This window comes from Poecile atricapillus, chromosome 12 (genome assembly GCF_030490865.1).
Source record: "Poecile atricapillus isolate bPoeAtr1 chromosome 12, bPoeAtr1.hap1, whole genome shotgun sequence".
Taxonomy (NCBI): domain Eukaryota; kingdom Metazoa; phylum Chordata; class Aves; order Passeriformes; family Paridae; genus Poecile; species Poecile atricapillus.
In genome coordinates, this window is record NC_081260.1 from 7,123,121 (window position 1) to 7,150,820 (window position 27,700).

At 39.3% G+C, this 27,700-nt stretch overlaps 1 protein-coding gene across 1 annotated transcript in view; it reads left to right on the plus strand.

Moving 5' to 3' along the window:
* The window catches only part of AFF2 (ALF transcription elongation factor 2), a 338,660-nt gene extending 312,132 nt beyond the window's left edge, over positions 1–26,528 (plus strand). The window contains exons 14-22 of the mRNA XM_058848030.1: positions 1,221–1,360; positions 1,904–1,967; positions 5,290–5,426; positions 8,644–8,715; positions 9,073–9,166; positions 11,865–11,912; positions 12,421–12,470; positions 16,774–16,988; positions 21,389–26,528. Coding sequence (XP_058704013.1) covers positions 1,221–1,360; positions 1,904–1,967; positions 5,290–5,426; positions 8,644–8,715; positions 9,073–9,166; positions 11,865–11,912; positions 12,421–12,470; positions 16,774–16,988; positions 21,389–21,510 — 942 coding nt within the window. The 3' untranslated portion in view covers positions 21,511–26,528. The remainder of the gene's footprint in view (positions 1–1,220; positions 1,361–1,903; positions 1,968–5,289; positions 5,427–8,643; positions 8,716–9,072; positions 9,167–11,864; positions 11,913–12,420; positions 12,471–16,773; positions 16,989–21,388) is intronic.
* The last annotated feature ends 1,172 nt before the right edge of the window (positions 26,529–27,700 follow it).

The following is a 27,700-nucleotide window of genomic DNA, read 5'->3' on the forward strand; positions in this document are numbered from 1 at the left end:
GACAGTTCTTTGTTTCTTGCTTTTCACCAGATTCAGGTAGGGGGGTTTTTCTGAAAATACATGGAAAAAAGCCAAAGCAAATTCAGTAAAGCAACATAAAATTTCACATTAGTTTGTCATTCTCTTTTTAGGTTAAACAGAGACACTCCAGAGTTTTGGCCCATTTTACAAAACAGTCCTTCCTCTAGAGTTTCAATCTCATCCTTACTTTATAGTATCAAACTGTATCTCAGTATCACTGTCAAAATTAGAAGAAAATTCTGCCACAGAAAAGGCCATGCATAGCCCCATTTTTCACTGTTCTCCACTTTGAGAGGGGTTGTTACCCTGCACTGTAATAGTAAAACTCACAAGTTGCATTGGATTGTAGGTGACAAATCACTTCACCTTATTCATTCATCCCTGTTGCTTTCTGATATCATTGTGTCACTTCAAGCTGCGCCAGTAATACACACGCCTTCAACTGAAATCAGTGCCAAAATGAGCTGCATATGTCAGCAAATAAACAGTGCTATGTAAACAGCAGGGCCTCTTCCTCTCATCCCAGCATCTCTAGTCAGATTTATCCTGGGTTAATCTATTATCTTGATATATGAACTATTTTCCCCCTAAAATATATTAGACTTCTTTCCCTAGTTCATTGGTCCATCTGTAATTTAGCTTATCTGGTTGGGGACTAAGCTTGCAATTTGCAATTGCCTGATTTAAAATCTGTTATGCTTCTGGTTTTAATCATTGCAAAGTCACAACTGCTTTTCATTCTTCTTTCTGTAACAAGAGTGAGGAAATTGTTCCCTGCTGAAATCCAAGCAGACTCTTCAGCCACATTAACAGTTAGCTCCTAGTAATATAGAAAAAAGGGTTACATTAGTATGATACACCTTGAAAGAAGTTTAGACCAAGCCCTGTCCCATTAGATCTCCCCATCCTTGCTGTAACCAGTGTCTCTAGTCAGTAACACCATGGTATCCACCTAAAACTTACACCTTAAAGTGCAAAATTGAGTCCATGAGAGTCCATGTGAGAGCTCAGGTGAGAAGTAGAGTCATACTCTCTAATTAATCTACTAGGCTCATGGTACAAAGAAGGGAAGGGTGGTTTGGTAAGGTGACATGAAGGTAGGCAAGCTGCTTTATGCCTTACTCTTTGGTTTGCTGGGAAGGGTTTTTGTCAGGGAAGGTGTTTGTTTGAACTATGAATAACAGTCCTGTGTTTCCTAGGAGGAAGAATCTCACAGTACACCCACAGCCAACACTCTTCTTGACACCAGCCATCTAGAGTCAGACATCTGGTCTGCAATGCCAACGCTTTCCAATGGGAATTCTGAGCCCAGAAGACCCAAAATAACATTTGATGATGTGTAAGTTTTATTGACTTTGTGCTCTGTGATTGGGATTTTTGTGCAAGCAGAGGTCCCAGTGAAAGAGAGTATCTTTGATTACAGTGCTGGTATTGGGCACCTGCGTGGATAGTGCTGCACAAAGGCACACACAATTTTAATCTTGGCAAATGAGCTGTTGTCACTGATTAATGAAGATTCTATTGATAAATGTTTTTGAATCGTGAACATTGGTTCATGGTAATTCTTCTTAATTTTTTTATTTTAGCTCCTCTAATGGAAACTTCTTATACTTAATTAGTTTAAAATATTTTTCCTTTTCCTCTGTTCAGCACACATTAATAGGTCCTTTGGGCAGCCAATTTCTACAGCTACTTATTTTACATTCTAGTCACCCATCATATCGCTGCATACAACAGCTTCAGATTAATATCAAGCTAAGATTTAAAGAGATAAGTGGGCATATATATCAAAATTCTTCTTTAAAGCAGTCAGCAATTTTTTTAAGCATTTGTCCAGCTATATGAAAGCAGTGACTTGAATTAATTAATTTTGTCTCTCTAGGCTTCACAATGCAGATTATTACATGCAAGAGGCTAAGAAGCTGAAGCATAAAGCAGATGCACTGGTAGGTTATCACAGGTTTTTTGTCTCTTTTTACTGTGGAACTCAGTGTTAAAAATGGGCATTATTGCACAAGATCTAAAGCCTCTCAGACCAAGAAGAAGCATGCTATTGATTAAACTATGCTTCGGTTTGTGCTCCATAAACACACTGTGCACAAGTTAAACCCTGAACACCGTTCCTAAGTTTTAAGTATTTGTTCCAAAAAAAACCAGCTACTTCAAATAGCTGGTGTTTCTTCCAGGGAGGAGCAATAATCATGCTGTTTATGAAGTATGGAAGATGGTTTTATGAAAGTTGATGTGTATTTAAAATTTGTTTTTCCTATTAGTTTTAAACCTAAAACAGAAGTGTTGAAATATTCCATAGCAGAAAGACAGGCAAATCACCCCAAGCCCCATAATCATGTGGTAAAACTGATATTTCCAATTCAGTTGTTTAAAATCTGAAACAATTCAATGTTATGTACTATATTCCTTTTTATTGCATGGTTTTAGGCTGATAAAGAAAGTCACAACACACTTATTCCCAAAAAATCTGGCAGTGAGGTAGTTCAGTGCTATTTTTCACTTGCTTTACCCCAGATGAAATTCCAGTAAGATTGGCCTAATTTTGCCAAGTATTTTGATAAAACTGCATAATCTGACAGATTGTATTCTACCATGGCTTGTTCTATGCAAGCTATTGCCAGTTCTGAAGTGTCCATAATAAACGTTTGCTTTGTAGGAAGGGGCTTTGCTCCTGGATGCTACATAGGGTGCAGAACAGTGGCTCTTCCAGGAAGACTTAGTGGAACTTGACTCCTCTACTTAATTTAACTAAGATGTCAAAAAATGAGTGTGGCAATCCACTTTGCTCCTCAAAGTGCTGGGTGATTATTCACCTCTCAGCTTTACTATGTCTGGGAGTTTTGCATGTATATTCTGTCATTACTCATTAGGGATTTTGTGCTTAGAAATAATAAAAAAAAAAAACAAAAAACAATTACATGCTATGTTTTTAAAAAGCAAACTAGACAAACAAAAAAGTCTCTCCCTCTGCTGAGAATGAGCTGAAGGAGAGCTGACATTTCAAGCTGTCTGCTTCAGCTCTCCAGGCTCCCTTTTGGCTTGGGGCACAGTGTTTCCAAGCGTGTTTTCTGTGTGAGGTGGATTCAGGGTTTTGTCACCTGTTATGACTGTCAGCAAGGTGACAGTCATCTCTTCCAGCATGCCCATTTACAGGAGGTGGCTTTATGGCTTCCAGCCAGCTTGATAGAGCACGTCCAGCCACAGTCTGGCATCTGCAGGCTCACACCTCCCACAGCTGGGTGACCTTTAAACAAAGCACACAAGGTGCTGGCACAGGGCTACCTGCTCCACACTAGCAAATATTTCAGGCTCAGGCTCCCGATGATCTCAATGTGCTCTGTCAATTCACCTCCCTCTGCAGCCTGATGCACTCACAAGGTGTTGACTCTTCTCCTGTGCTATTACCTTTGCCTGTGCCTGGAGGATCAGGGGTGTTTCTCAAGCAGCACTAAGAGGAGCAGGCACAGCACATCCCACTGCTGCCTGCACACAGGCCCTGCCTGTCACACAGAGTTTGACAACCTGAGTGCCCCAATGTGAAGCCATTCACTGTGATCAACTTGTTGGCAGACATAAATATCCATGAACAAAGTATCTGCTTTTTCCTTCTGCTATTTAGATCTGAAGTTGTTTTTTTTTTCCCCACCCAATGCAGCTGCACGCAAATAATCTCCATGTAACACATTTGGTGTGCAATCCCCTGTGTTACTTGTCCTATGGAAGCAATTGCTGCTGGTTACTTGGTGCTGACTTGACAGAGCACAGGCAGCATTGAAAGATGTGTTGCAGTGGTTAGAAAGATAATGCGTGTGACCTCAAAATGTGTCAGCAAATGTTAATGAGATTTGTGGCAGCAGTGTTCTTGAGCTTGTAGAGAAAATAGATTTCTGGTGAAGGGCAGAACATTTCATGTCTTATGGGAGCAACCCCATAAAAACCTCTGCTTGTCTGGGGCTGCAGTAAGGGATCAGCTAATTTGGGTGGGCTGCTGCAGTGGCAAGTGGCTGTACTATAGGAAGAGATCTTTGAGACCTCACTATGTTCCTGTCTGAGATGATGTCTGAGGTGCAATAATTCCACCTACTCCAGAAAATCAGATCCCATTCTTGGCTCAAATTCTGTGTCTCTACTAAATCTGCTTGCAGCCAGATTCTTTTTTCCATACCACAAAAAGTCATCTTTGGAAGACTTTTTGTCTTCCAAAATTAATGGAAGTTTTTTCAAAGTGAAAAAAGGAATTTGAAGAATATAACGAGAGGCAGCCACTGTAATAGAGAGAGAGCAGTCAGAAACATTTCCCTTTTTCTGACCATTCAGTTGATACCTATCAATTATACAAAGGCTTTGTACGTAATCAATGCACAGGAGCCATACTTGAAATTAAAGGTGGGTGGAGAGAACTAGTTATGGCTTAGAAGGAGCCACATAGACAAGTATACTGCTACCTCGGACCAATAATAAATGTTATGTTTAATATGTTGTTAGAATAGGCTTCTGTTTTCTGAGTGGAAACATACGCAGATGCATCAAAAATATTTTGATAGAGACATAGAAGGACATTTTAAAATTATTTAAAGTGTATTGGATCTCCTATATCAAATGCCACATTAGTAGAATTCTTACATTCAGCTATCAAAAACCAAAAATGTTAAATACTATTATAAAGTGTGTACTATAAAAATGTCATATATAATATTCATTACACATAAAAAAAGAAATCAGTATGTCTGAGTCAGTTTAATCACAACCATTATGAGGGCTAAAACCTTTTGCAATAAAATCCTAGTAAAATGAAATATTAACCAGTGCTATATTGTCTCCCTTTTTTTTTCCCTGCTCTTTTACTCATCATATAAGTGATGAGATTTTTTTTTTTGACCAACAGTTAACACAGAATATGACATCAGCCAAATGGCATGGAGTTGTTACTTAACCCTTGCATAATGACATTCAAATTTACTTCATCTGTCAAGGAGCGGTATGGATGTGCATAAACATGCTTAGTGCCCTTTCTTGCCTGTGTAAATCCCTGATGTCAGTGAACATACACTGACTTCCCTCTGTGGAGCATTCAGCCACTGCCCTGAAAAGATTTGGTAAAAAACATAGTCCCTGCCTTAATTACTATCTGAACTCATTCTTAGCTACCAGTGTCACTTTGATTTCATCCTAAAGCTAGTGTTGCTTTGTAGAATAATCTGCCTATCTAGAAATCAAGGCTGAAGGATTTTCTTGACAGTGTCATTCCCATTTCAGCTGGAGAAGTTTGGTAAAGCAGTGAATTATGCTGATGCTGCCCTCTCCTTCATCGAATGTGGAAATGCTATGGAGCGAGATCCATTAGAAGCTAAATCTCCATACACCATGTACTCAGAGACTGTGGAACTCATCAGGTTAATGTCCTTTCCGTGATCATTTTCATCATCTCATTTCAGTCATAATTAGAACCTGCTATGTTTAAAAAAATACCATTTCAACGTATTAATGATTTGTCCAAGGCATCTTCATCTCAGAAGTCATCATAATTAGTTCTTGCCATTTTATTAATGTCATGGAAAATTTATAATTGATGGACACTGCTTTTATAAATTATCCCCTTCAGAGGTTATAATGTGAGTGTTATAATTTGCAATATTCATAAAATTAAAATTGAAATGTAGTGGGTGGAAGTAAAGTATAGTAATTTCACTGTTTGGCAATGACACTTGTCTTTTAAAAGGTGTAGTTTTATAATTCAAAGCATTAAAGGGAGTCTATCAGGATTTCTATTACAAACCCTAGTTTTAGAGGTTTATAACTTGGCTGTTAAAAAAGAGAAAAGCTGAAACTTGGGATATAAGATCATAGCCAGAGAGGAAGCTTCTGCATATACTGTCTTGAAAACAGTATATTTTTAATGTTAAATGAATGTGAATCAGCTGAATTAATTTAATACAGCTTTGTAGACTCATAGGCTAGAATATGGATGAGAGAGTCTTTACATACTAATAAAATGTCTGAACTATTATTCTAAAATCTGCTACTGCTCCTTATAGCTGTTTCATAGTGTTGGCTCCATAGAAATAATAGTCTCCTGAGTAACTAAGTTTGCTTTACTTGAGCAATTTATCAAAGTGAAATCAAGCATGATTAAATTTACCTGTAAGTAGAACAACAGGATCTTTCCTCTTCACTGTGATGCACCTTTGCTTTCCCCAGTGTATGCTGGGAATATCCTTGTTAATGTCAGTGTAATTACTGGCAGTTTGCACAAGTGAAAGAGGCAAATCAGGCCCTAAATATTTGGTTTTTAATATGTCAACGGTGGTTTTTTTAACATGCCAGATTAGCTATTAGGGACTGCCAAGATAATTAATGTTTTACATTTTGAATAAGTAGGTATTTGCATAATAAAATGTATCAAATCATAAGCTCTTACTCTCAGGTAAATAATATGCCTGTTAAATATTTAAAAACATGATTTTTACATTCTTCATAAAGGGAAGAGAAAATCTAAAGAAATCACTGAAGGAAAATACTATGTTCATTCAACACTTGATCCATGTTAAACCCTGGAGAGCAGAGGACTTAGAAAAGGAGCCACCTGCCTCTGTTCTGCTGTGCCCAAATCATCCTGCAGTCTGACAGCATGTCCTGAACTACATAGCTGCAGCTGCATGGCAGAATAAATTGTATTTAAATAAATATTCTTTAAAGATGGGAGTGCTTCTTCATGGGAGCCTGCATTTATTTTTATTTTTTTTTAAGAAAACCACACACTCCAGTTGAAATTGTTGCTCTTCAGTCCAGCAGTCTGTCTGTTCAGAGTGCACATACCTAAAAGCTTTGTTCACCCATAATCTGTGAACCACTTAAATAGGAGAATGGCAGCTCCAGGAGTGGCTCACAAAAGGCCAGGACCTGCAGGGAGTCAGGTGAGGGCACAGCTGTGTCCTGGCATGACTGACACTCCTCAGCATCAACAGCCCTGCTGCCTTGCTGCTCCTGGCACAGTTCTGCTGCAGGCAATGGGACAGGGAGACCTTGGCATGGAAGCAGTACCTGAACTGCTTCTGGAGCTGCTTTCGGCTGTGGAAGAATCGAGAATTTGTTATAATACATCTCCAATATATAGATAGCTTAAGTCAGGTGAGATTAATTCCACCACCTATGAGCAAAAGTAGAGTTTAATTCACCAGCTGTTGCATGCAGCATCTTGTAGCAGCCAGTGAGACTGATTTGTCCATTTAATTGCTGTTGGTGGTCAGATATGGACAACAGGTGATTGCCCAGATGAGCAGCAGGCTGGTACAGGCTCAGTAAAACTCCATGGACAAAGACAAAATTCTTGTGGGCTACAGTGAGTGCTGGATGTACAAAGAAAGTATGTGGCTGTGCACACATTTTCTCAGTGTAGCTGTTAATACTAACATAGTTTTTCTGTGAGATAACAAACAGAGGGATATTTTTCTCACTTTTACTCCTCTCTTCATCAGAAACACAATTTTCCCCTTTTGCATTTAGCTGTGTCTGCCCTGATTGTCCAAATCACACATATATTTGTGAAAGCCAGTGGAGCATCTAAGAGATTGGGACTATCAGAGATCTATCAAATGTGTTTTAAGTTAGTGGTAATGCTGAAATCCCAAAGAGACATAGATCTTTCTGTTTGGCCACATTCATCCAACCTGAGGAGAACTGTAATACCCAAGAGCAGGTGGGACAGGACGTGGAGGAAGTACTCCAGGTGGGGTGGTACAGCTGCAGGCTGGGGCTTGGGATGGGTGGCGGGAGCAAGACAGGGAAGAGCAGCACAGCTGCCTGCAGTCCATTACCTCACTGTAAATGAGAACTCAGCGAGACTGCCTGGATACCTTAAAACTTTCTTATGCAACGCTGAACCCTATTACTTATTCTAACACAAGTACCTGTGAAATTGCATTAGGGCTCAGAACAATGATTTTATGCGATGAATTGATTTTCGAGAGACTAATGCACAGAATGGAGTGTGCTCAGTTAAAAGGAAAAAACCCCAAAAGATAGAGGAGATAGGAATACTCAATCCTTGATCATCCAAATGCTGGACAGCAGCAATTAAATACAGAGAGAAGACCGTGTACACAAGATTCATAAATTAATGAACCTAAGAATGAAAAAAGCTGTGACCATGACTTTTCCTGCAGGTAAAACCATTTTCTGTATAAAGTATATTAAAAGCTTTGAAGAAGCATTTATGAGAAGTATTTTGAAGATATTATTCAAGCCCAAAGTGTTATATATATATATATATATATATATATATAACCTTATTATATATTACTTTACATTTTGATACATATAGGGCCGAGAACTTATGCTTCTGTTCGACACTCATCCCAAATGTTTGCAGGACTCAGCCTAGCTGGCTGGTTACAATATCATTAATACGCCCAAGAAAAGTTTGTTTGGCCCAAAAAATTGGTGATTTACATAAGGCCTTCAGATTTTGAGTGATGCTTTCTGTTGAATTTTACATTGATCTCATCATTACAGAGCACTGTGACCAATAACTGTTGCAGTTGGAGAAGAATATCTGATTATTTTTGGAAACATCTTAACTCTCAATTTCTTATCTCTCACCTTTCTGACAAGGTATGCAATGAGACTCAAGAATTTCACAGGCTCTTCTGCTACAGAAGGGGACAAGAAATTAGCAGTTTTATGGTAAGTCACTTTGTGACAATGAGAAAAACAGCTGAAATCTTAAGGAGGACTTTAAAAGTACTGAATTACTTAAGCAGCTTACAGAAGATCATTATTCTTGTTTTCCATTAAACTATTAAAGGATAACTAATGGATTTCTTCAGCAGCTGACTAAACATTTGTTCTTCTAATTTATACTCTTATCAAGATGGGATTTTAATGCTTTTGACCAATTTTTTTTTTCTCGATTTGCTTATGCTTCAAAATGTAACCTTAGAACAGAAACTGCAAAATATAGGTCAGCTTTTTATTTTTTTTTACAGTTTATGACTTTCATTAAGCAATGGAATTAACATAATCCTTTTCTAATTACCACAGCTACCGATGCTTATCACTTCTCTACTTGAGAATGTTTAAACTAAAGAAGGACCATGCTATGAAGTACTCCAGATCTCTGATGGAATATTTTAAGGTAATCTTTATTCTGTTTAATTTATTGATATGAAATGAAATTCATACCAGCACTAAGAGCTCTCTCAAGTACAACTGCATGACTTAAAAGTCCCACATTTAACTTCTCTCATTGGAAATGCAGGCAGGATGGCTGCCAGGGAATGGGGACAGAAGTGATTTGGGGGATTTTTGGATTAGTCACTTGATTCAAAGGACCATACTCAGTAATTCTACAAAAATAACTTTATTCTCAACACTGTGTAATGTTTATACAACTTTCTGATTCTTCCAAGGTTTCAATGTGCAGGTGATTATGACCTGACCCCCAGTGAACCATAATAAAGTAATTATTTAGGCTGTAATTACTTGAGTTTAGATTCAGTGAGATTTCCTGAAGCTTATTGCAGTTTCAGAGATTTCTCCTTTTATTTCTGTGCAACTTCAAATTACCTTATCTGCATCTTGAAGGTTTGCCTTAACTGAGGAGAGATCCAGTGGTCATGACTTGGGGATGTTTTGTTTTACCTTGTCAAATGCTGTTTACGCAGTGTAAGAATGATAGATCCTCACTGTTCCTAGATTGAGAGAAATAGAATCTTTCTTCCGCTCTGACATTTTGTTATTTATATTTCACTGGTTAATGCTGTTTGAAGCATACATTAATTCTTTTACTTTATTACTACATATTATTCTATAATTATGTAATTATAATGGCTTGTCAGCCCATCAGTCATTTTTTGTTGGTGTTTTCAGCCTCTGTGAATTTGTTCCAGGCTTTGACATATTGGTACTGCAAAACTGTAAAAACCTTTAACACTGCAGTTTTCATAGTTTCATGTAAAAGATGATTAAATGGTCTTTCTGCTATAAAACTCCAAAACTCCAGGACTGTCAAAACTCCAGTAGCAGCCATAGTCCTGATTACCCATGTGTCCTTTATGTGCACAGTTCTCTGTACAGCTTCAGTAATGTTAGTCCTAATCTTATGCTTAAATGGGGGCTCTCTTGTGCCACTAGGAGTGCCTCTGTTGTGCTCATGGAATTTTCAGTCAGGAATTTGCACAACAAATTAAATTTGAACTACGCACATTTGTAACCTCAGGATTTTCATGAAAAGTATTCCAGCTGCTTCAGATTTTATCCAGGATGAATGCAGATTGTATCTTAAAAAAAGGATTATTAGACAAATAAACCTTTTCTGCAGTAAGTATTGATTTCTTAAAAAAAATAATGGCAGGAGCAGGGGAGATTCTCTTCTTGCCTTAAAGCCACTTTATTTTCCTTAACTGTGCAAGTTGGTTGAAATGAAGAACATATTTACTACTCCCAGCATAAGAAAATGTCTTTTAATGTAAATCAAAATAAGAGAAAAAAATAAAAACGCAATAAAATAGACAAATCAGGGATGCTAGGCATAGGCATCCAGTTGAAGCTAAGTGTTTCAGTTAATGTTACAGTGTATGTGCTATGGGCACTGTAACTCATTTGCTAGTAGCAGTCTTTGAGTTTATACAGATTATATGTTCAGGTTCTTTCTGTAATAAAGGCGCAGGAGAAGAAAAGAGTGGGAGCTATTAACTGTGTGTTAGTTTTGTATTGCTGCACCATATTCTCTGTGTTCACTAGTGAGACTCTGTAATACAAGTGAAACAGATTAGCTGTTTGAATAGAGTTGTTATTCAAACTTTTACAAAATTTTAACTGTGAGAAGCAGCCTACTGTTTACAGCAGAGCTGGGGAGGAATTTTTTATCTAAATTGTTCTTTATATTTTTCCTCACAAATGCCACTTTGTTCAAATTGAAACCATTTGTGGGCAGAACTGGTTCTGATTAATTTTCAATTAAAAGCTTCAAAATGGTACTTTTAAAATTTCAAAACAGAAAATAGCCATTTAATCATGAAATAAATTTTGAAATTTGAGGCAACTTGGAGTAAAATACCACTAAAGTGATCATTTTTTAAATTGAAATCAAATCTTTTATGATTAGAAAAAGTGACACCCTGTGATGTATTTCCTCTGAAAATTTGAGGAAGATTCTCAGGTTTTGAAAATGTGTTGTCAGTAGTCATTGAAATATTTTTGCTAAATATTTTCATTATCAAATAACTGCTTCCAAGATCTAGTCTTAATCTTGACAGAGCTATTATTTGTCTCCAGGTACTGTTGGGTACAATCCCAGACAGGAGAAATTAACAGTGAAAGCTTCTCAATTTCTGAAGACTCTCAGTCTTAAGAATCAGTTTAAGATCTCCCTCTTTCCAACATACAGTCCATATGTGAAAGACCCCAAGTCATGCTCACATCCTCTGTGACAAGCAGTGGCTGCTGTGCAGGAATGCCCAGGCCAGGCCAGTGCCGTGGTTTGGACAATGTTTTCTGCTTTGGTCAGAAATGGTGGGCTGTGAGCTGTAGTTTAAAGTCAAGGGTACTGTCTGTGCTCCACTGAATCTCTGTGCCTCCCATGCAAAAACAGCCATTACAGTAACCAGATGAGTGTTGTAATAATGTGGGTAATACTTTGCAGAGAACTTGTAAAACTTGATTGAATTTTCACTTTGTGTGCTGACTTCTCAGCAAGAGAGCTGAATGCTTGTTTTCAGAAGGCACACTCAGCCCTAATACTGCCACTTTGTATGGGAACTAAGATACCACTCAGTCTGAGCAAGACTGGAAAAACCTGGGCTTTATTGTTGCTCGGCAATCTTTTTGTACAGGGTTTTACAAGGTGCTACACAGACGTGAAAGGCAGAATGAGTAAGCAGGTAAGGAAAGTCAATTTGTGCAACTAAAATACGTAAAAACAAACGCATTCAAGCAGATCCTTGCTAATAATTTTATTTATACCACTGTCTGAATCTCAGGCCACCTTTCCTAAGCAACTTGGGAGGGATCAATTTCATTAAAGCATCAAGCGAAATTATTTTTGTTTCTTATTAAAATACTGAAGGTCCCTCTAAAGATAAGCAGTCATTTGCACTCTGAAGAACTTACTTTGTAGAATAAGTTTCAGTGGTAGTTAAACCACTTTTTTTTTTAACCTACATCTGCTTTTACTGGAATTTATTCCCTCTTTCATCAAATGATTTTCAAGCTATTGGTTGGAACCTACCAATCATCCACCAGCCACTTAATTATGGGACTGATGTGCAGAGCTTTTCTGCTCCATGCACTGTAGCTCTTGAAATGAACAGGGGGAATTGTTGAGCCTTGTGTCATCAGTATTCATGTACTTGCATCACATGTATTTACATTTTGATTTTGTACTTACAGAACTCTTCAAAAGCCTCTCAGGCCCCCTCACCTTGGGGCGGCAGTGGAAAGTGAGTATTTTCTGCTGAGTACTTCTGTCTGGGAACAAATTGTTCCAAGAGGAGGGGAAGTGTTTTTGTGTCTCTAAAGGCAAAGGACAAGTCATGGGATCAGTGTTTTGGGAGCTGCAGGTATATTTTGACTATGTATCATGTAGAAACTGTTCTTCTGGGCTACAGAATTGATCATACGACTGCCTTGGGCTCAATGGGGTGAGGGGCTCCCACTGGAATAAGTCAAATGCCCCTGTGAGGGATCCAGTGTGGGTAGGAAGAAGAGCTGAATCACACCTTCATTTGTGCAAACCCCCCTCAAGTCTAAAATCAATCATGGTGGGTCAATGCTGGGTTTTTTGACAGTTTACTTCTCAAGCCAAATGAAGGCCATAAAAATATCAATTAATTAACTGGAAAGTACCATGTCACTTTAGGAAGCCAAAGTAAAGTTGACCTTCATTGCAATGATTTTTCAATGATTCATTCAGCAGTGAAAGACCAATGAATATTTCATTGATATATGGTAACTGCTGTTTGATAAAACTGAAGGTATAATAGTGGTGAAAATGCAAAGGCACTTAGTCAGCCAATTATCAGTGGCTTCATACTAATGTTAAAACACCTACACCTTAAATATGAAGTCAGGTCAGTTATGATCTGCTGTTCAGTGGAGGTGCATTGCTGCTGCATCCTTGCCTTTACCTTGCAATGGCCGTTTCCAGCCAACACACATTTCTCCTGCTTTTTTGTCCTGGTCAGATACAAGTAAAACAAAGGTGAAGGACTTCACTTTTTTTTTTCGATCTTTGTTTGAGTAAATGAAAATTTCACCTAAATTCTAGGTGAAAATGATTATTGTTAAAGGTCTCTTTCTGATGGTTCAGAAGAAGAAATGACTATTAGACACTCCAAGGAAACAGAGAAGGAGGGGTTGAAGTTTAGCACACAAAGAACTGAAGTTTTCAAACAGACTTTGTTTTCTCAGTCAGTGGAAAACCAAAAATTCCAGCATTTTGCTTAAAATGAAATATTGCCTCAGATAATTCAAAATATTTTGGGGTATAGATATGCATATATATACACCCCAAATACTGAAAGTCATCTTGAATATGTATGTATAGAGCCATTAAAGTATAGATTATAACATGAACTAAAGTGATGAAATAAGAAATCACTTTAAATAAAAACTGAAAAGATATTTTAACACTGGAAAAACAACTAATAAATTGAATTATTCATTATGTGCCAGTTTTTCCAGGCATTTAAGTGTTAGTGAAACCTTGTATTGTAATAAAAATAGATGTTAACATAAAGTTATAGTGATCAAGTAGACCACTGGAGCATAACATCTCTTTTGTTCCTTAAGGGGCTTGTATATAAACATTTAATGGAGCAGAAGTTGTCCTTTTATTCCTGTCCTATAATAGATCCCTATGAAGTGTGTGTTCTGCAGGTGATGACATCTCCCTCGCTATTTAAAAGAACTATTAGGTGTCCAGGATTGAGAATAAGTGGGTTTTGACTGGTGGAGAAAATTCTTGTCTGGCCACAAAGTAGGCAGCAGAAACTCAGCCTTCAGGTCAGCATCACTTCTAACGTAACACCCAGCTGGTCAGTCTCTTCACACTAACTTTGGAGACAAGGAAGGAAAGCTCTGAAAGTTCACATCCCTTTTATTCAGAGCAGGAAGCACTTGACATGTGAGAGTAACTGAGTGACAAGGCCTTGTTCTAGCAGCATTATTGTGACACCTGTGGCCCAACACACAAAGGCCACAGTCCACACTCAGGTCTTGTGTCCCCTCTGTGTGGAGTCTCAGAAGAAAACAGCTCTCCAGCTGGCTCAGAGCTGCTGTCTATCTCAGGTGGCTCCCAGTGGCTCCAAGGTTTGTCATGGGTCTGGTGCTGCCATTGGCAGCTTGTGCTCTGCCTTCCCCAGGGCTACTTGCTCTACAGTTTTCTCTTAATCCCCTGCAAATCTATGTCAGATGGGAAGAGAATTCACACACCACAGAAAAAAAGACCAAACACCATCCGTTGTATGGTATCAGTGGAGATGGAGCAGCAGCCTGGTGCAGTATGGGGGGACAGTGGGGTAATCTCAAACATTTTTTTTTTTTAACAAAGCAAAGATTATCCATTGTCATGGAGTGTAGTCTAGTCAGGATTTCATATCCATCAAAAACCACAGCTTGGCTTACTGGAATTTCTGCCTACTCATTTGAAAGGATTGTGAACCTCTACAGAGTTGGCCTGGGTTCCATCCTGGCAATGAAACAAATTTTCCCTGGTTTCATTACAGAAATGTTTCCCACCTCTAGTGACAGAAAGCACAAAATACAGAGATTTAGTAGACTCACCACAGTAATAATGGCTGTGCACAACAGGGTAAATCCAATGAACAATGTGCTTTATTTAGCAGAAGTGCGTCAGCTGGTTGAAAGTGGCTCTAACAAAATACTCTTGGTCTCCTCAGATACTTATCATTTTTAACTGCTCCCAGACCTAATCTAGTATAGTTCAGCTCTTCTGTGCAATAAAGGCACTGTGGCAAGTCAGGTAACCAGGATGTTTTGAGACTTAGAAATAAAGCATTTGTGCATTAGGACATGCTTCACTCTAACCCATAAGCTGGGTAAAAAGCTAAAAGCTGCCAAATCAATGTGATCTCCAGCTCTGGAAAAAGAATGTCTCACAGGACCCTGTTGTCGAGCACAGGTAATAGCAGGGCACTTCTGTAAAATCTGCAGCAAAAGCTGTTGCCATCAGTGCCTTTCATCCCAAGGCTGTGCTGTCATGTCAGTCTGTCCTGCAGCACCTGTGAGGTGTCAGGGCCCAGGCAGGGCCACTGACAGTGGCCTTTAAAGCCAAAAGGCCATGCCCTTTCATCCTGGGCTTTGGATCAGGCTCAGTGACTGAGCTTGATGCTGTTGCACAGGATGAGGCACCTACAGCTGCATGTCCAGGGAGGGGTTGCAGCATCCCTGTCTGGAGAATTTTGGTCTCTTTGCTTCATGCATAGAGTGCCAGAAGTGTCTTGGCCGTGCATCTCAAGTGTATTCCACAGAAAATAGAATGCTTTTGTTTAGGCAAGTGCTTTCAAATGGGTGATTGAAATTGCATCCAGCTGGGGTTGGTCACCGGTGGTGTTCCCCAGGGCTTGGTACTGTTTCATATCTTTACTGATGATCCAGAGCCCCTTTGATCTTGAAGGGAATCGAGGGCACCCTCAGTCAGTTTGTGGATGACACCAAGTTGGGCAGGAGTGTGGATCTGCTGAAGGGTGGCTCTTTTTACTTCTCCCAAGTAACAAGTTATGGGACAAGAGGAAATAGCCTCAAGTTGTACAAGGGAAGGTTTAGATTGGAGATTAGGAATCAATTCTTCACCAAAAGGGTTGTCAAACACTGGAATAGGCTGTCCAGGGACTTGGTTGAGTTGCCTTCCCTGGAGGTATTTAAAAGTGTCTTGGTGTAGACATGGCATGTGGGGACATGGGCTACTGGTGGACTTGATAGTTCTGGATTAACTGTTTGACTCGATAATTTTAAAGGTATTTTCCAGCCTGAACAGTTCCATGATCCTATAAGTTTTCAAAGAGAATAGCTGTTCTCTGAGCATTCAGCACTACACAGCTCTAAACAAGAGCCTGCTGTGCTGACCACTGCACTGCCTGCAGCCAGCAGGTGATTCCTAATTGATGGTGTTAGAATTAAAGGAAAATCTATATTAGAACATTAGTGCCTCACAAAGTAGGTAACTTAAAACACTGCACTGTGCAGAGCTATGTGGATGAACTGTAGGCAATTAGAACAAATCTCCATAGCCTGAAAGAATCCTATGGAGATACTCATAATCCTGTAGTACCATCGGGTCTTAATACTGCTCTGCAGGGTACTTTTAAGACTTGCTCTTTACTTATTTTGGTGACTGTTTTTGGAGCAAACTGTCATTGTGATTTTCAGAAAATACTTTGATAATAAGCCAATACTGCACACTGTTTTCTAACTGCCATTGCAGCTTCTGGCAGCAGGTAGAAAAATCATTACAACTATGAGATGCTTGTTTCTCTGAAAGATTGCTCTATTTTTATGATAGATTTTTTTTTTTTTTAAACAGATTCATTTAAAAGGGTAATTAAATCCCTTTTTATTTTCTGTCATTCCCAGTATATAAGATATCCTTTCTCATAAAGTCAGGAGGTACCACTGCACACTCTCCCTTGACTGAGGTGCAGAGTTAACTTTTCAAGTGCATTTAGGATGGCAGTGAAGTGGGTGGTGTGAGGGGGACTCACTCTCTCTCTCTCCCTCCTGCAGGAGCACAGAAACGCCCTCACCCATGTCCCTGAGCCCATCCCCCGTCAGCTCTGCTGGAAGCAGCACAGGCACCACCTGCTCGTCCTCGGCCGGGACCATCACCATCCCCCAGCGCATCCACCACATGGCTGCCAGCCATGTCAACATCACCAACAACGTCCTGCGCAGCTATGAGCACTGGGACATGGCTGACAAGCTGACCAAGGAGAACAAAGGTGCCGCTCTCTCCTCTTTTTCTGTGTCCACTTTGGCTCCCAGCTTTAGCTTTCCCTGTGCTCTCTGGATTTGGACCCAGAACCACCGTATCTAAGAGCACAACTGTGACAGCTTGAGCAAACAGACCAAATCTGCTTGCTGGTTGCTGTAGCCAATGCATATCTTCTCTTGTCAGGCACAGAGAAGGATGTGTAACACACACTGAACATGGGGTTATCAGAGCAGCTGGCAAATAATTTAGCAAACACAAACCCCAAGTGATGAGAGCTTTTAAGTCTGCAAATTCGTTCACAGTTTCAGCCTCTCGTAGAGCACCAAGGTTATTTTCAGGCTGCTCTGTCAACGTGTTTAAGACTATTAAAATGCTAGCTAGGATAATAAGCAAACATTGGATGTTATGTTTATGTGGGGAGTCCAATTAGGAGATGTCCACTGAAAGCTATGACCTTGACTCTCCTATTACTGGATTGCAAATCTGTTTGTTTGTTCCTAACAACAAAATGTAAGTCTTTACCACAGTCATTTCAAAGGAGTTTTGGCAAGCAGTTTGTGACTGGGTTTTATCAAGTATAGTGGAGTGGCTGACTTATAACTAAGGGACAAATGTGGCCTATTGTTGGCCAGCTGTGAACGTCCCCATGACAATGTAATTCTTCAGATTCCAGCTTTGGGCTTACAAAAATCACTGAGAAAGCTGCCTTTGACACTAGAGGTGCGGAGCCTAACTTTGAAATAGTCTCATCATGAGCTGGCTCATTCTCTTAAATTATAGCGAGATTTCAGATGGCTGACTTGTCCTGACAAATGTTCTTGGTGTATGCAGTTTGATCTTACTCCCATTAATGTCAGTGGCAAATTTCCACTGATTTAGAGAAACTGAGCTTGAGATTTATAGAGTTTTATGTCTGAATGGTGGGTCATAATGATCCATCCCTGGATGAGGAACAATAATAGAAGTTCTGTCCAGTCCTCCCCACTGCTTCTTGTCTTTGTTCACATTGATTAATTTAGTAGCAGTGCAGTCATTTTGGATTTTTTCCATTGCTGCATCCATTTTCACAAAATATGAAAGAGATTCCCTGTCAAATGTAATGCAGAATGTTACAGTGGGAATGCAAAAAGATGCACGGATAGGATGAAGAGATGGTGATAGTCTTGTAATTAGCCCTGTGTGTTGTGGAGTTGTTAAATGTTCTACTTGGTTTTAAATCAAAATAGCTCAGGCATTCAGCCAGCAGACAGAAAATGTACCCAGCTACTGCTGTAATCAGTCCTAGAGCTGGATGAGGAAAACCTGCTGACTCTCTTTCTGCATTTTCCTCCCTACTCTCTTCTTTGTTCTCATTTTGATTTACGATCAAATAAATCCAATTCTGCAAAGCCATATAGGAACACTCTTTATTCAGATGAGCAGTCCCTTTGACTTTACTGGGACTGCATGCATGAATAAGGGTTTCTCACATGAGCAAGACATTTAAGGTTGTGACCTGTTCTTTCATATCTTGTTTCACAACCTGCAGACACGTTACAGGGAACGCAAAGTTCATGTTACTTCAAATTTCATTTAAGTATTATAATCATTAGAGAGAGATCTACATTTCCTACATGCTATACCATGTCTGCCTTTATATATTTTCTGGAAATATACCTCGTTTCTAATTAAGTATTTGCTTTTAAGTTGCATGATTAAACACAAATTGCAATTTGAAAAAATGGTGTAGCAAAAAGTGTATGAGAGCTTTTGATAGTACTCCACAGGTCTTCATCATCCCACATGAGGGATTCTCTTTAAAAAAGAATGTATTCAAGACACTTTGATGTGAGAAATGTTACAGTGTTTCATGAAAACTGGCTGTAACTGTTTTAGCAAATGTTATCAGTACCTCTCAAATAATTCAAATCACCTTTATCTTCTTGGCTGGAACAGTATTTGCCCCTTTCTCTGCAGTGATCTCCAATCCACCTTTGCCAGTTGTCTCAGCTCTGGTGTACTGCCCAAGCCCTGATGCACTGGCCTGTGGACTGGAGGTTCAAAACTGCTCCATGACAGCAAACAGGACAGTACAAACCCCAGACTCTGCTGTGAGTCCCAGGTCATCATTTGGCCTCTCTCCCAGGAGCTTGGGCACTCAGTTCATTATAAAAAGTGAGATTTTTCCCCCTCCATTAAAATAAGAATGATGTCAAAACCAAAAAAAAACCCTACATTCCTGCAAAGAAAGCATGATAAGATAAAAAATTTAGTTCCTAAAAAAAAATAAATAAAACCCAAACCAACCAGATTCAGTCACGTTTGTGGGTTTCTGTGGTCAGCTCTGATTGTTTCTGTTGTCTTCTGAATCACAGGGTGTGTCTTGCATATGTCCTTGATGATGGGTATAAAACTATGGCCTAATAGCAATTACCTCTGGGTCTTAATGCTGTCATAAATGTTTCTTACATCATGCCCATGCAGTCACAAGAAATTTCCTCCATGTTGTAGGAGCTGTGCAGCTGCCCCTTGTCCATGGCTGTCAGCTTAGGTTTTGTGCTCCTCTGAGTCCGCCTGCATGCTCCCAGTTTGAAATTGACTCATGTCCAGCTGGCTCAGAGCAGCAGACAGAAGCCTTTCTTTATCAGCCTGACAAAAGATGTTCCATTAAAATAAAAATGCAAGAGGGAGAACAGCAGAACTGTGACCTGCCAAGCTGATCTGTTTTGAAAAGTAAAGCAGGAACATACTGCCATGTACCTCTGGTGGAATCTCCCCTGGTCCATAGAGTTGAGAGTGTGGGGAGAGTAGATGGAGTTTGGCATAAATCTGCATCTGTAGCAGGCCAAACTAAACTGCAAATTTCACAAAGCCCATGGGATGGTTTGTGTTGGATCACCTAAAGCGGTGTTGTTCACCATTGATAACACCAAATTTTTCTGCTGACTTTACAAGATCAGATCAAATTCTTTATGCTTCTGAAGAAAGCAAGACTTCTTCTCTACAGTAGAAAACTTTCAGCTCTGTAGGGAGCAAAATTTGTTCTCTCATGCATAGAATTATTAAGTGGCTTCAGTGTTTGTAGCTTTTTCAGGAAATGTTAACCTGAAATGTTTGGCTTTAAGGTGAATTCTCAGTGTTTAAAAAAATTATTGTTTATTTGAGCCTAGAATGAGATCTCTAGAATGCAAACAAGATAGTGCATTATTTCATTTCAAAATGTATTGATTTTACACTGGAGGAGGGAATGAAAGACAGAGAAAGGAAGATTAAAAGTAGCTGCTGGCTGCAGCATCTGAACAGCACTGGTGCTAGCCCTGAGCTCTCATTATGCTTGCCTCCAGCCAAATCACTTTGTGCTCTGATATTGCTGTAGCTCCCAAGCTGACCAGGGTCAGACTGTCAGTACTTGGATAGAAGACCTCAAAGCAGCACTTACTCGCTGAAGAAAGTACTGATAATGATTTTGTACCCAGCATCTGCTCTCCTGAAGTGCAGCCAATGCAGTGCTGGCTGGCTCAGTGCACTGGATTGCAGACAGGGTGAGAATGTGAGGGCTCAGCCATTCCTTACTGTGATTGTTGGTTGTTATCTGAGCTCTGAAGGGCTTTAACTGAGAGCAGGTTCCCACTTGCCTAAATATAGTGTAAGTGTTGTATATGTGGGAATGCCTATGCCACAGCGAGCATAAAGAACTGTGGGAGAATATTGGACACAATTCAATTCTCCATTGACAGCAATTAGGAAATGTCTGTTGGCCCTAGCAGGATTAGTCTTTCACCCAGAGAGCATCTAACACATGACATAAAGTAAACTGGTGTGTCACTTCCTAACTGGGGCTCTGTTTAGTGACTTCCTGTTAACCCTTCCTAACCAGGAATCAAAGAGTTGGGATTCTTCCCCTTTAGAGGTTCCCATCTCCAAGGTGTTATTTTCCTGCTGTGTTGTCTCTCTCCTTTTCCTCCCCTGCTTCCATCCCACACTCATCCTCTGGGGCTTGTGGCTGCAGCAGCAGCAGGATGAGCAGAAGGCTAAAACTTCTGCAATGTCAGTAAGAGAAATTAGAGGGTAGAGCAAAGAGCAAGAAAGGTCTTCTACTCTGGAAAGATCCAGTCTAGCCCTTCATGTCTGGGAAGAGTACAGCATGGAAAAGTAATGCAAGATTTCATTGCCAGCTATTTAAATCATACAGTCAGCAAACCTAATCCTAAAAAACTGAAAGTGCAGATCATCAGAGTTAAAGGAAGACTACTGGCAACCACTCATACCATCCTGTGTTAGACTTCCAGCATGGATAATCTAATTTGGTTTGTTTCAATATATTGTTGTTGTTAAAATTCTTTCTTACAGACCATGTGCACATGTGCACAACTGTCTATTTCTGTACCATTGTCTGAAACAATTGCTTCTGTTTCTTGTGTATTGCAGAGTTCTTTGTAGACCTGGACTCAGTGATGGGACCATTAACACAACACAGCAGTATGACCAATCTGGTTCGTTACGTTCGCCAGGGACTCCACTGGCTCCGCATTGAGGCTCATTTATTGTAGTGACTGATGCCCTATTCATGACATCCCCATTCTTCTACCTCTACCAGCGCAGAGACGATCACTGGTGGAACTCCACTCATTTTTGAAAGTTTATTCACGTAACTTCATTTTTATTGCCTTTTTTAATATCCTATCTATTGGAAGTAGAAGTCACCATAAATGAAACTTATGACTCAAGAGCCGTATGTGTTGTACCATCTAATCATTTTTGACAATTTTCTATGCCTTGTGTCTCCTGGATCCTGCCATCCTTATGTGCTTTATGGAACGGTACATTCCCTGCAGTATTGTTTTAAGTCCATGCTGCCTTCAAGTGAACACAAAAAAAGCACTTTGAGAAGATTGGGTTCCTGAGAAATAGTACAAAGCGTCTTAAATATTTAAGGGTATATATGAGAAGTCCCTTCTGAAATAAATTAGTAGAAATTATAGCTATTCATTCAAAATAATCTTCTGAACCTGAACCAAGCTTTTTGACGCTTAATTCTGGCATCATTACTTGACTCAGTACATTCCTAAGATTTTTTACTTCCTATAGGTTTAATCTCTAAAAAAAGAACATTGAATATTTTACAGGTACAGAATGTAAGATCACCAAAGGTGTTAAGAGGTAAAAGGTTGAAGGAATGCCTCATTAAAGAACGATGACACACTATGCAATGAGGTTTTGATATTCCATTCCTCCTGTTTATTGTTTGCTTAAGAATTTCAGTAGGCAGCAGAATTTATTGCAGTTTTTAAGCAGTTTCAAAATATTAGCTTTCTTAGTCTTATCTACCATTCCTATACTAAATCTGTGAATTTTCTTTATTTTTAGTCTCAAACAAATACTTATCCAAGATTTTTCTTCATAGAACAATCTCTCCTTGCATAGTGACTCACTGAAAGCAGATTTTAACAGGACTGCTGCACTCTAAGCATTGATATTGTATGTAGAAGTCCATTAATAAGTGTATGCAGATTCTTTATGAACTGTCTAGAAGTTTAACTAACCAGCTACTGTTGAAACATTATAATTCCATGTAGCATCAATTTTCACCTGTTTTGTTCATTTCAGAGCATTAGAAACTAACAGTATTATCTTGCTATCTTCAAAACAATGTCAAATTAAATAAAATCACCAGACTTACCCAAAAGCAATATAACATTTGTTTAATAATGGCCATGAATACTTCAGTCAGATTACCTTTTTTCCAAGCTCTGCATCTGTTTACCCATGCTGTCATGTTTTGGACCATTCCTCTAATGTGTGAATACTGATGAGACAATTCAGATAGAATTTCAAAGCAATTGTGAATAAATTGCACCATTTCACATTTGCTCTTTCCTCTTATTTTTTCCCCTGTTATAAACTGCACTGCTCTTCTGGTGCCACTGCAAGAGGCGCTGGTGCATGAAACAAAACAAAATGGATTTATATCAATAATTCACAAGTTTTTAAATGGTCTCATCTCATTCTTGATATAACGCCTTCATACCTTACTGAACTGTAAATTCCATTTCTATAAACATGCTCATAGCAATGTAAATATTATTCTGTCTCATCTCATTAAAATAATACAATATGTGTATTAAATTCCATCCAGATATTAGTTAATTGCAATTACTTTCTGCTATATAAAACTGTATATTCTTTAATCCAGTGAGTTATTGGATTCTACTCACTGGGTTGTGACCAGATAAATAGGACAAATTTGCATTTAAAAGGTTCAGACTGTTAAGGTTTTCAGAGCAGGCCTTGAATATTTGCAATAAGAGCAGTTTAAGGACTCTACCAAGTGCACATTTAAGACAAACATTTCTGTAGCTGTTGCATATTAGCTTCCTATAGTACTACCTTTTCTTACAAATCAATAATTCCTAACACTTTGTTCCCCAAGACTGTATTGTAAACACTGCCAACATGAATCATTAGAGAAATTATCTAATGATAATAGGGTTTTCTGCAAAGGATATTTGCAGAACATGCACATCCTGTATTATCTGCACATTCCTGTTCCTGAAGTAGTTGATTCACCCTTATCTGTTCTCTGAGGGTTTCAGTAGCACAGCTGAAACCTGAATCTGACGCATTGGTCACACCAACTCTGGCCTCAGTAGCTAATGAATAAAACCACAGCAGTCTGAGCTATTCAGGAATGTAGATGAATGGTGGTGGTCGGGGGTTTTTTAAAGTAAAAGAAAAGTAAACATTTGAAATATTTTTCTTAACAGGTTGGGTACTTGAGATGAAGGTTGAGCTGATTTTGTCATAAGCCAGAGTTTTCCATTCTTTTTGCAAGTAACTATTCAGTCTAATTAACTGTATTGTCATCACTTGCTCCTTTAATGTAGATTGAAATCCAAAACTTCCATGCATTTACAAAGGATAGCAATGTCTTGAAGACAGTCTTCAGACACAGGGGTCTTCAGAGTTTGCTGCAGTCATTCAGTGATCACCACATATTATCTTTCCCTTGTTGCTTGTGGTAAACAGGCTCCTATCTCTAAATTTACCCTATGTTCAACAATCTTTTGCTTAAACAGCTTAAAGAATTAGTTGTCCTGATTTTGTATCCTGTGAGTTAGGTTGAAATGTGTGCTGAATCAATGGCATGATGATAATAAGTCCAGCAGTCAAGTCTAGGATCACAACCCAACTTACTATTTAGCAGTCTTGTTTCAAAAGCAGCTTAGAAGCAAATTAAATATAGAGAGAAAATTATTGTCTTATCCCCAGGGATGATGCTTCTTTTGGGTTAGTTATTAAGGATTATTGCACTTTTACAGGCATTATATTCATCTCATTTCAATTGCCAACATGTCATCTTCGTGGAATCATTTTACCCCTTAAAATAATACTTCCAGCAGAGCTAATCAGATGAGATTGTTTTTTGTTTCAGTCCATGGGGAAGCAGCATGTCTGTGCTTGGGCATTTGGAATGTCTGCGCTTAAAACTGCCCAATTCAGGCTTTCAAAATCACGAACCAAGCACCAAAAATTACAAGATTGGCTTAAAATTGTGGTTTAGTTTTGTTGGATTTTTTTAATAAACTCTTTGATTCTTGTATTGCCAAATACAGGATGCTGAGCTTTGGGACTGATTTCATGACACATTTTCAGGCATTTTACAAGCATGCCAAGGGCTGGAACTGACATGTTTGTTTTTAATAGTGATAAACTGGAACAGTGATGTAATCTCTTGACTTCTGTAGCTGGATTTAGAAAGAAAGACACCAAGCTTGGTAAAACATCCAGAACTGACAAGACTGTAATTTGTGACCCATGGCTGAGAAGGTTTGGAGCAATATAAAGAGTTCAGCAGTGAAGGGAGCAGGCCTGTAAAGGGCTAAACTTAGGCATTTGAGGTGTAAGACCCAAGGGCAGAAAAGTCCTAAATGCTCAAGAGAGGCATTTACGAAGCACTTAACCTCCACTTCAAGGGCCGCAGCAGGTTTTAAGTATTTGACAAGGTGCAGGCAGAATATCCAGCTCCGATTGCAGGGAACATCTCCAGCTATATGATTTGTGTTTGGGTATTCTAGAGCAGGAAGCAGAGAGAAAACCTTTTTGTGATAGTGTTGGTGGCAACTTTCACAGCTTGCATCTTATAGCTTAATTTCTCTTTTTCTTACATGTTCTTTGTACTTTCAATTGTTTAAATATTCTCTCTGTGATTGCTTCATTTATAAATTATCTCCTTTGAAAGGTAGACACAGATCTGTTCCTAGTTATGCGGGGCATTTTCAAAAATAGGATCAGAGATCTTCTTTCCTCTCAAAGAAACAAAATAAGCCAATTGAATCTGGAATTTAATTTCCATGCTTTTTTAAATTTCACAGATTTTATTATGTTATTCTATTATGACAATTTAGATTCATTGATGTTTTTAGATTCTTTGGAAAAAACTGTTTCAGTGAGTTTTTATCAGCCTTTAATGCTGTGTAAATCCAGTTATTAGTCTTGTAAGTGTAAATTAACAGATAACAAAAATGGAGTTGGTAAGGATTCTGACTTAAGTAATAACGTACTTCATTGCTTGGAGTTCAGGAGAAATTCCATGCAGCATTGAAGCAAGTCCATGAGTGTGAGTGTGTATACACATCTGAGTAGATTTATGTGTGGATTTGCACCAGAAAGTCCTTGTTCATTACTTCATAGCACAGGAGGAAAGATATGGTAGCTGTAAACAGAAAACATTCCTACCACTGCTAGTGGCAGTGGCATTATTCAGGTGTTCCTCTGTAGTTTGTGTATAGTCCTGTTTGCATCTACTACCTCTTGCAAACAATGAAGCAGCGGCAGAAAGTAGCAACAACTCTGTCATTTTAGTTCTGTGGTCCCTATAGTCAGTGTAAGAGCTGAATGTGCTGTGTCAACATACTGTTTTCCAGGTAAACTCATTTGCCATAGACCAGTGTCTTGAAGTTTTAAGAAAGACAAAATATTTAACAAGTCACCAAAGAAAATTAAGTTGCTATTCTGAAGCAAGTGTAGAAGTGTCCCAACTGCAGGCAGGCTGCAGACCAAGGGGTCTTTGCAAAGGGCCTTTCCCCTCACAGTATCTTCCTGACCTGACCTGAATGCAATGGGAGTGAGGCAAAGGGGATGAAGATGGGAAACTAATCTACTGTCCTTATGATATCTTCCAGCTTTACTTTACATGCTACTTTATAAATACAAATAAAACAACTCTTAATGTTGGGAGAGCTCAGTTCCTCAGTTTCCAATAATCCTCCTGAACTTCCTTGACATAACCAGAGCACACCAATGCATAAAGGCATTCTCTGTTGTCTAATGAGATATGTCTATATAGGGGCATATTTTAGTTGTATCACATGATATTTTGCCTAAATGTATAGGCTAAAAGCTATTAAGGTCTCCTCCATTACTGAAACCTCTGCCTGAATGCAAAATGTTCCTGCCTGACTTAGAGAGTAGTCATCTTCTCCCCAGTACCCTTGTCAGACCTGCCTTTCTGATGGATTTGGTAGCTTTCCTTAAGCCATTTTGTTTCAGAGATGTTTAGTCTTCCAAGATCATCAGTTTAAACCTCTTGTGGTGGCTGCTGAAGTCAGGATAGATTGCATTCAGATCTTGTGTTCAACTTGGGGGAGGACATGACTCTATAGAGAGAGATGAGAGCAGATGAGTTACTACATAAAACTGGTGTCAGGTGAGAATCAAACCTGGCCTCATCAGGAGGCACTGCAGCAGAAATACTGTGATGAAAAGCTGTTCCCAGAACCACAGGGTGTGTAGTGACATTTCAGGCAGCTCACTGGCACTGTAATCATATTAGCAATGGTAAAGATGTCAAGAGTGGTTTAAAGAAAGTGGGGGAAGCTGCTGTGGTCTGACATCGTGAATTCAATCTAAGTGTGCTTCTTGGGAAAGGGGACTTATTGCTGTTGATGTGTCCTGCAAAATAATACCTATACCATGGTATCCTGTGAAATCAGAATACAGCAGCACCACATCCAGTTCTTCAGTCCACCTCAGAGTGCCACCTCATGTCACAGAGAGGTATTTCTTGTCACTACCTTGAAGTCACCATCCAGTTAAACCATTATGTTTACTTTATTTGTACAACAGAAGCAAGAACCAAGCCCAAAGGCCCAGCGGCCACCTTAGGCAGCATTGTGTCACCTGATGTTGCCTCCCACAGGCTGTGGAGCCACACAGAGTTCCTGAGCCCTCAGCCTGCTCTGGGTGTTGGACTGCTACAGGTCTGTGTGGTGTGAATCCCCACATAGTCCTGCCCACTGTACTGGGGGTCCAGTGCTGTGCCCAAGAGGACTGAGAGACCCCAGCCCCACTGCCTGGGTGAGTAGAGCTGTGGCTCCGCATTGCTTTCAGCTCTTGGTCCTCTGCAGCTGCAGATGGACTGGGATTTGAGCACTCACTTGTACTTGCACTGAATCTGGAAATGCCAATCAAGTTGACAGAAGCTGTGCACACATGACAGCATAGAACTCAGTCAGTACCCACTGTACACAGAATTGGAATTTAAATCATGGTGTCCACAGAACCACTCATGCTTACAGGACTCCAACTGAGTCCCACTGATGCCAGTCTAAAAGGTCATGTGAGTGGACAATGCAGCTGTTTGAGACTTGTTTTCTTCTTTGATTTTAACTGAGTTTCTCTGTCTGCAAGTTCCATAAGCTCTCTGTGCTAGATACAAGTTTACTCACAGCTGTGAGAGTA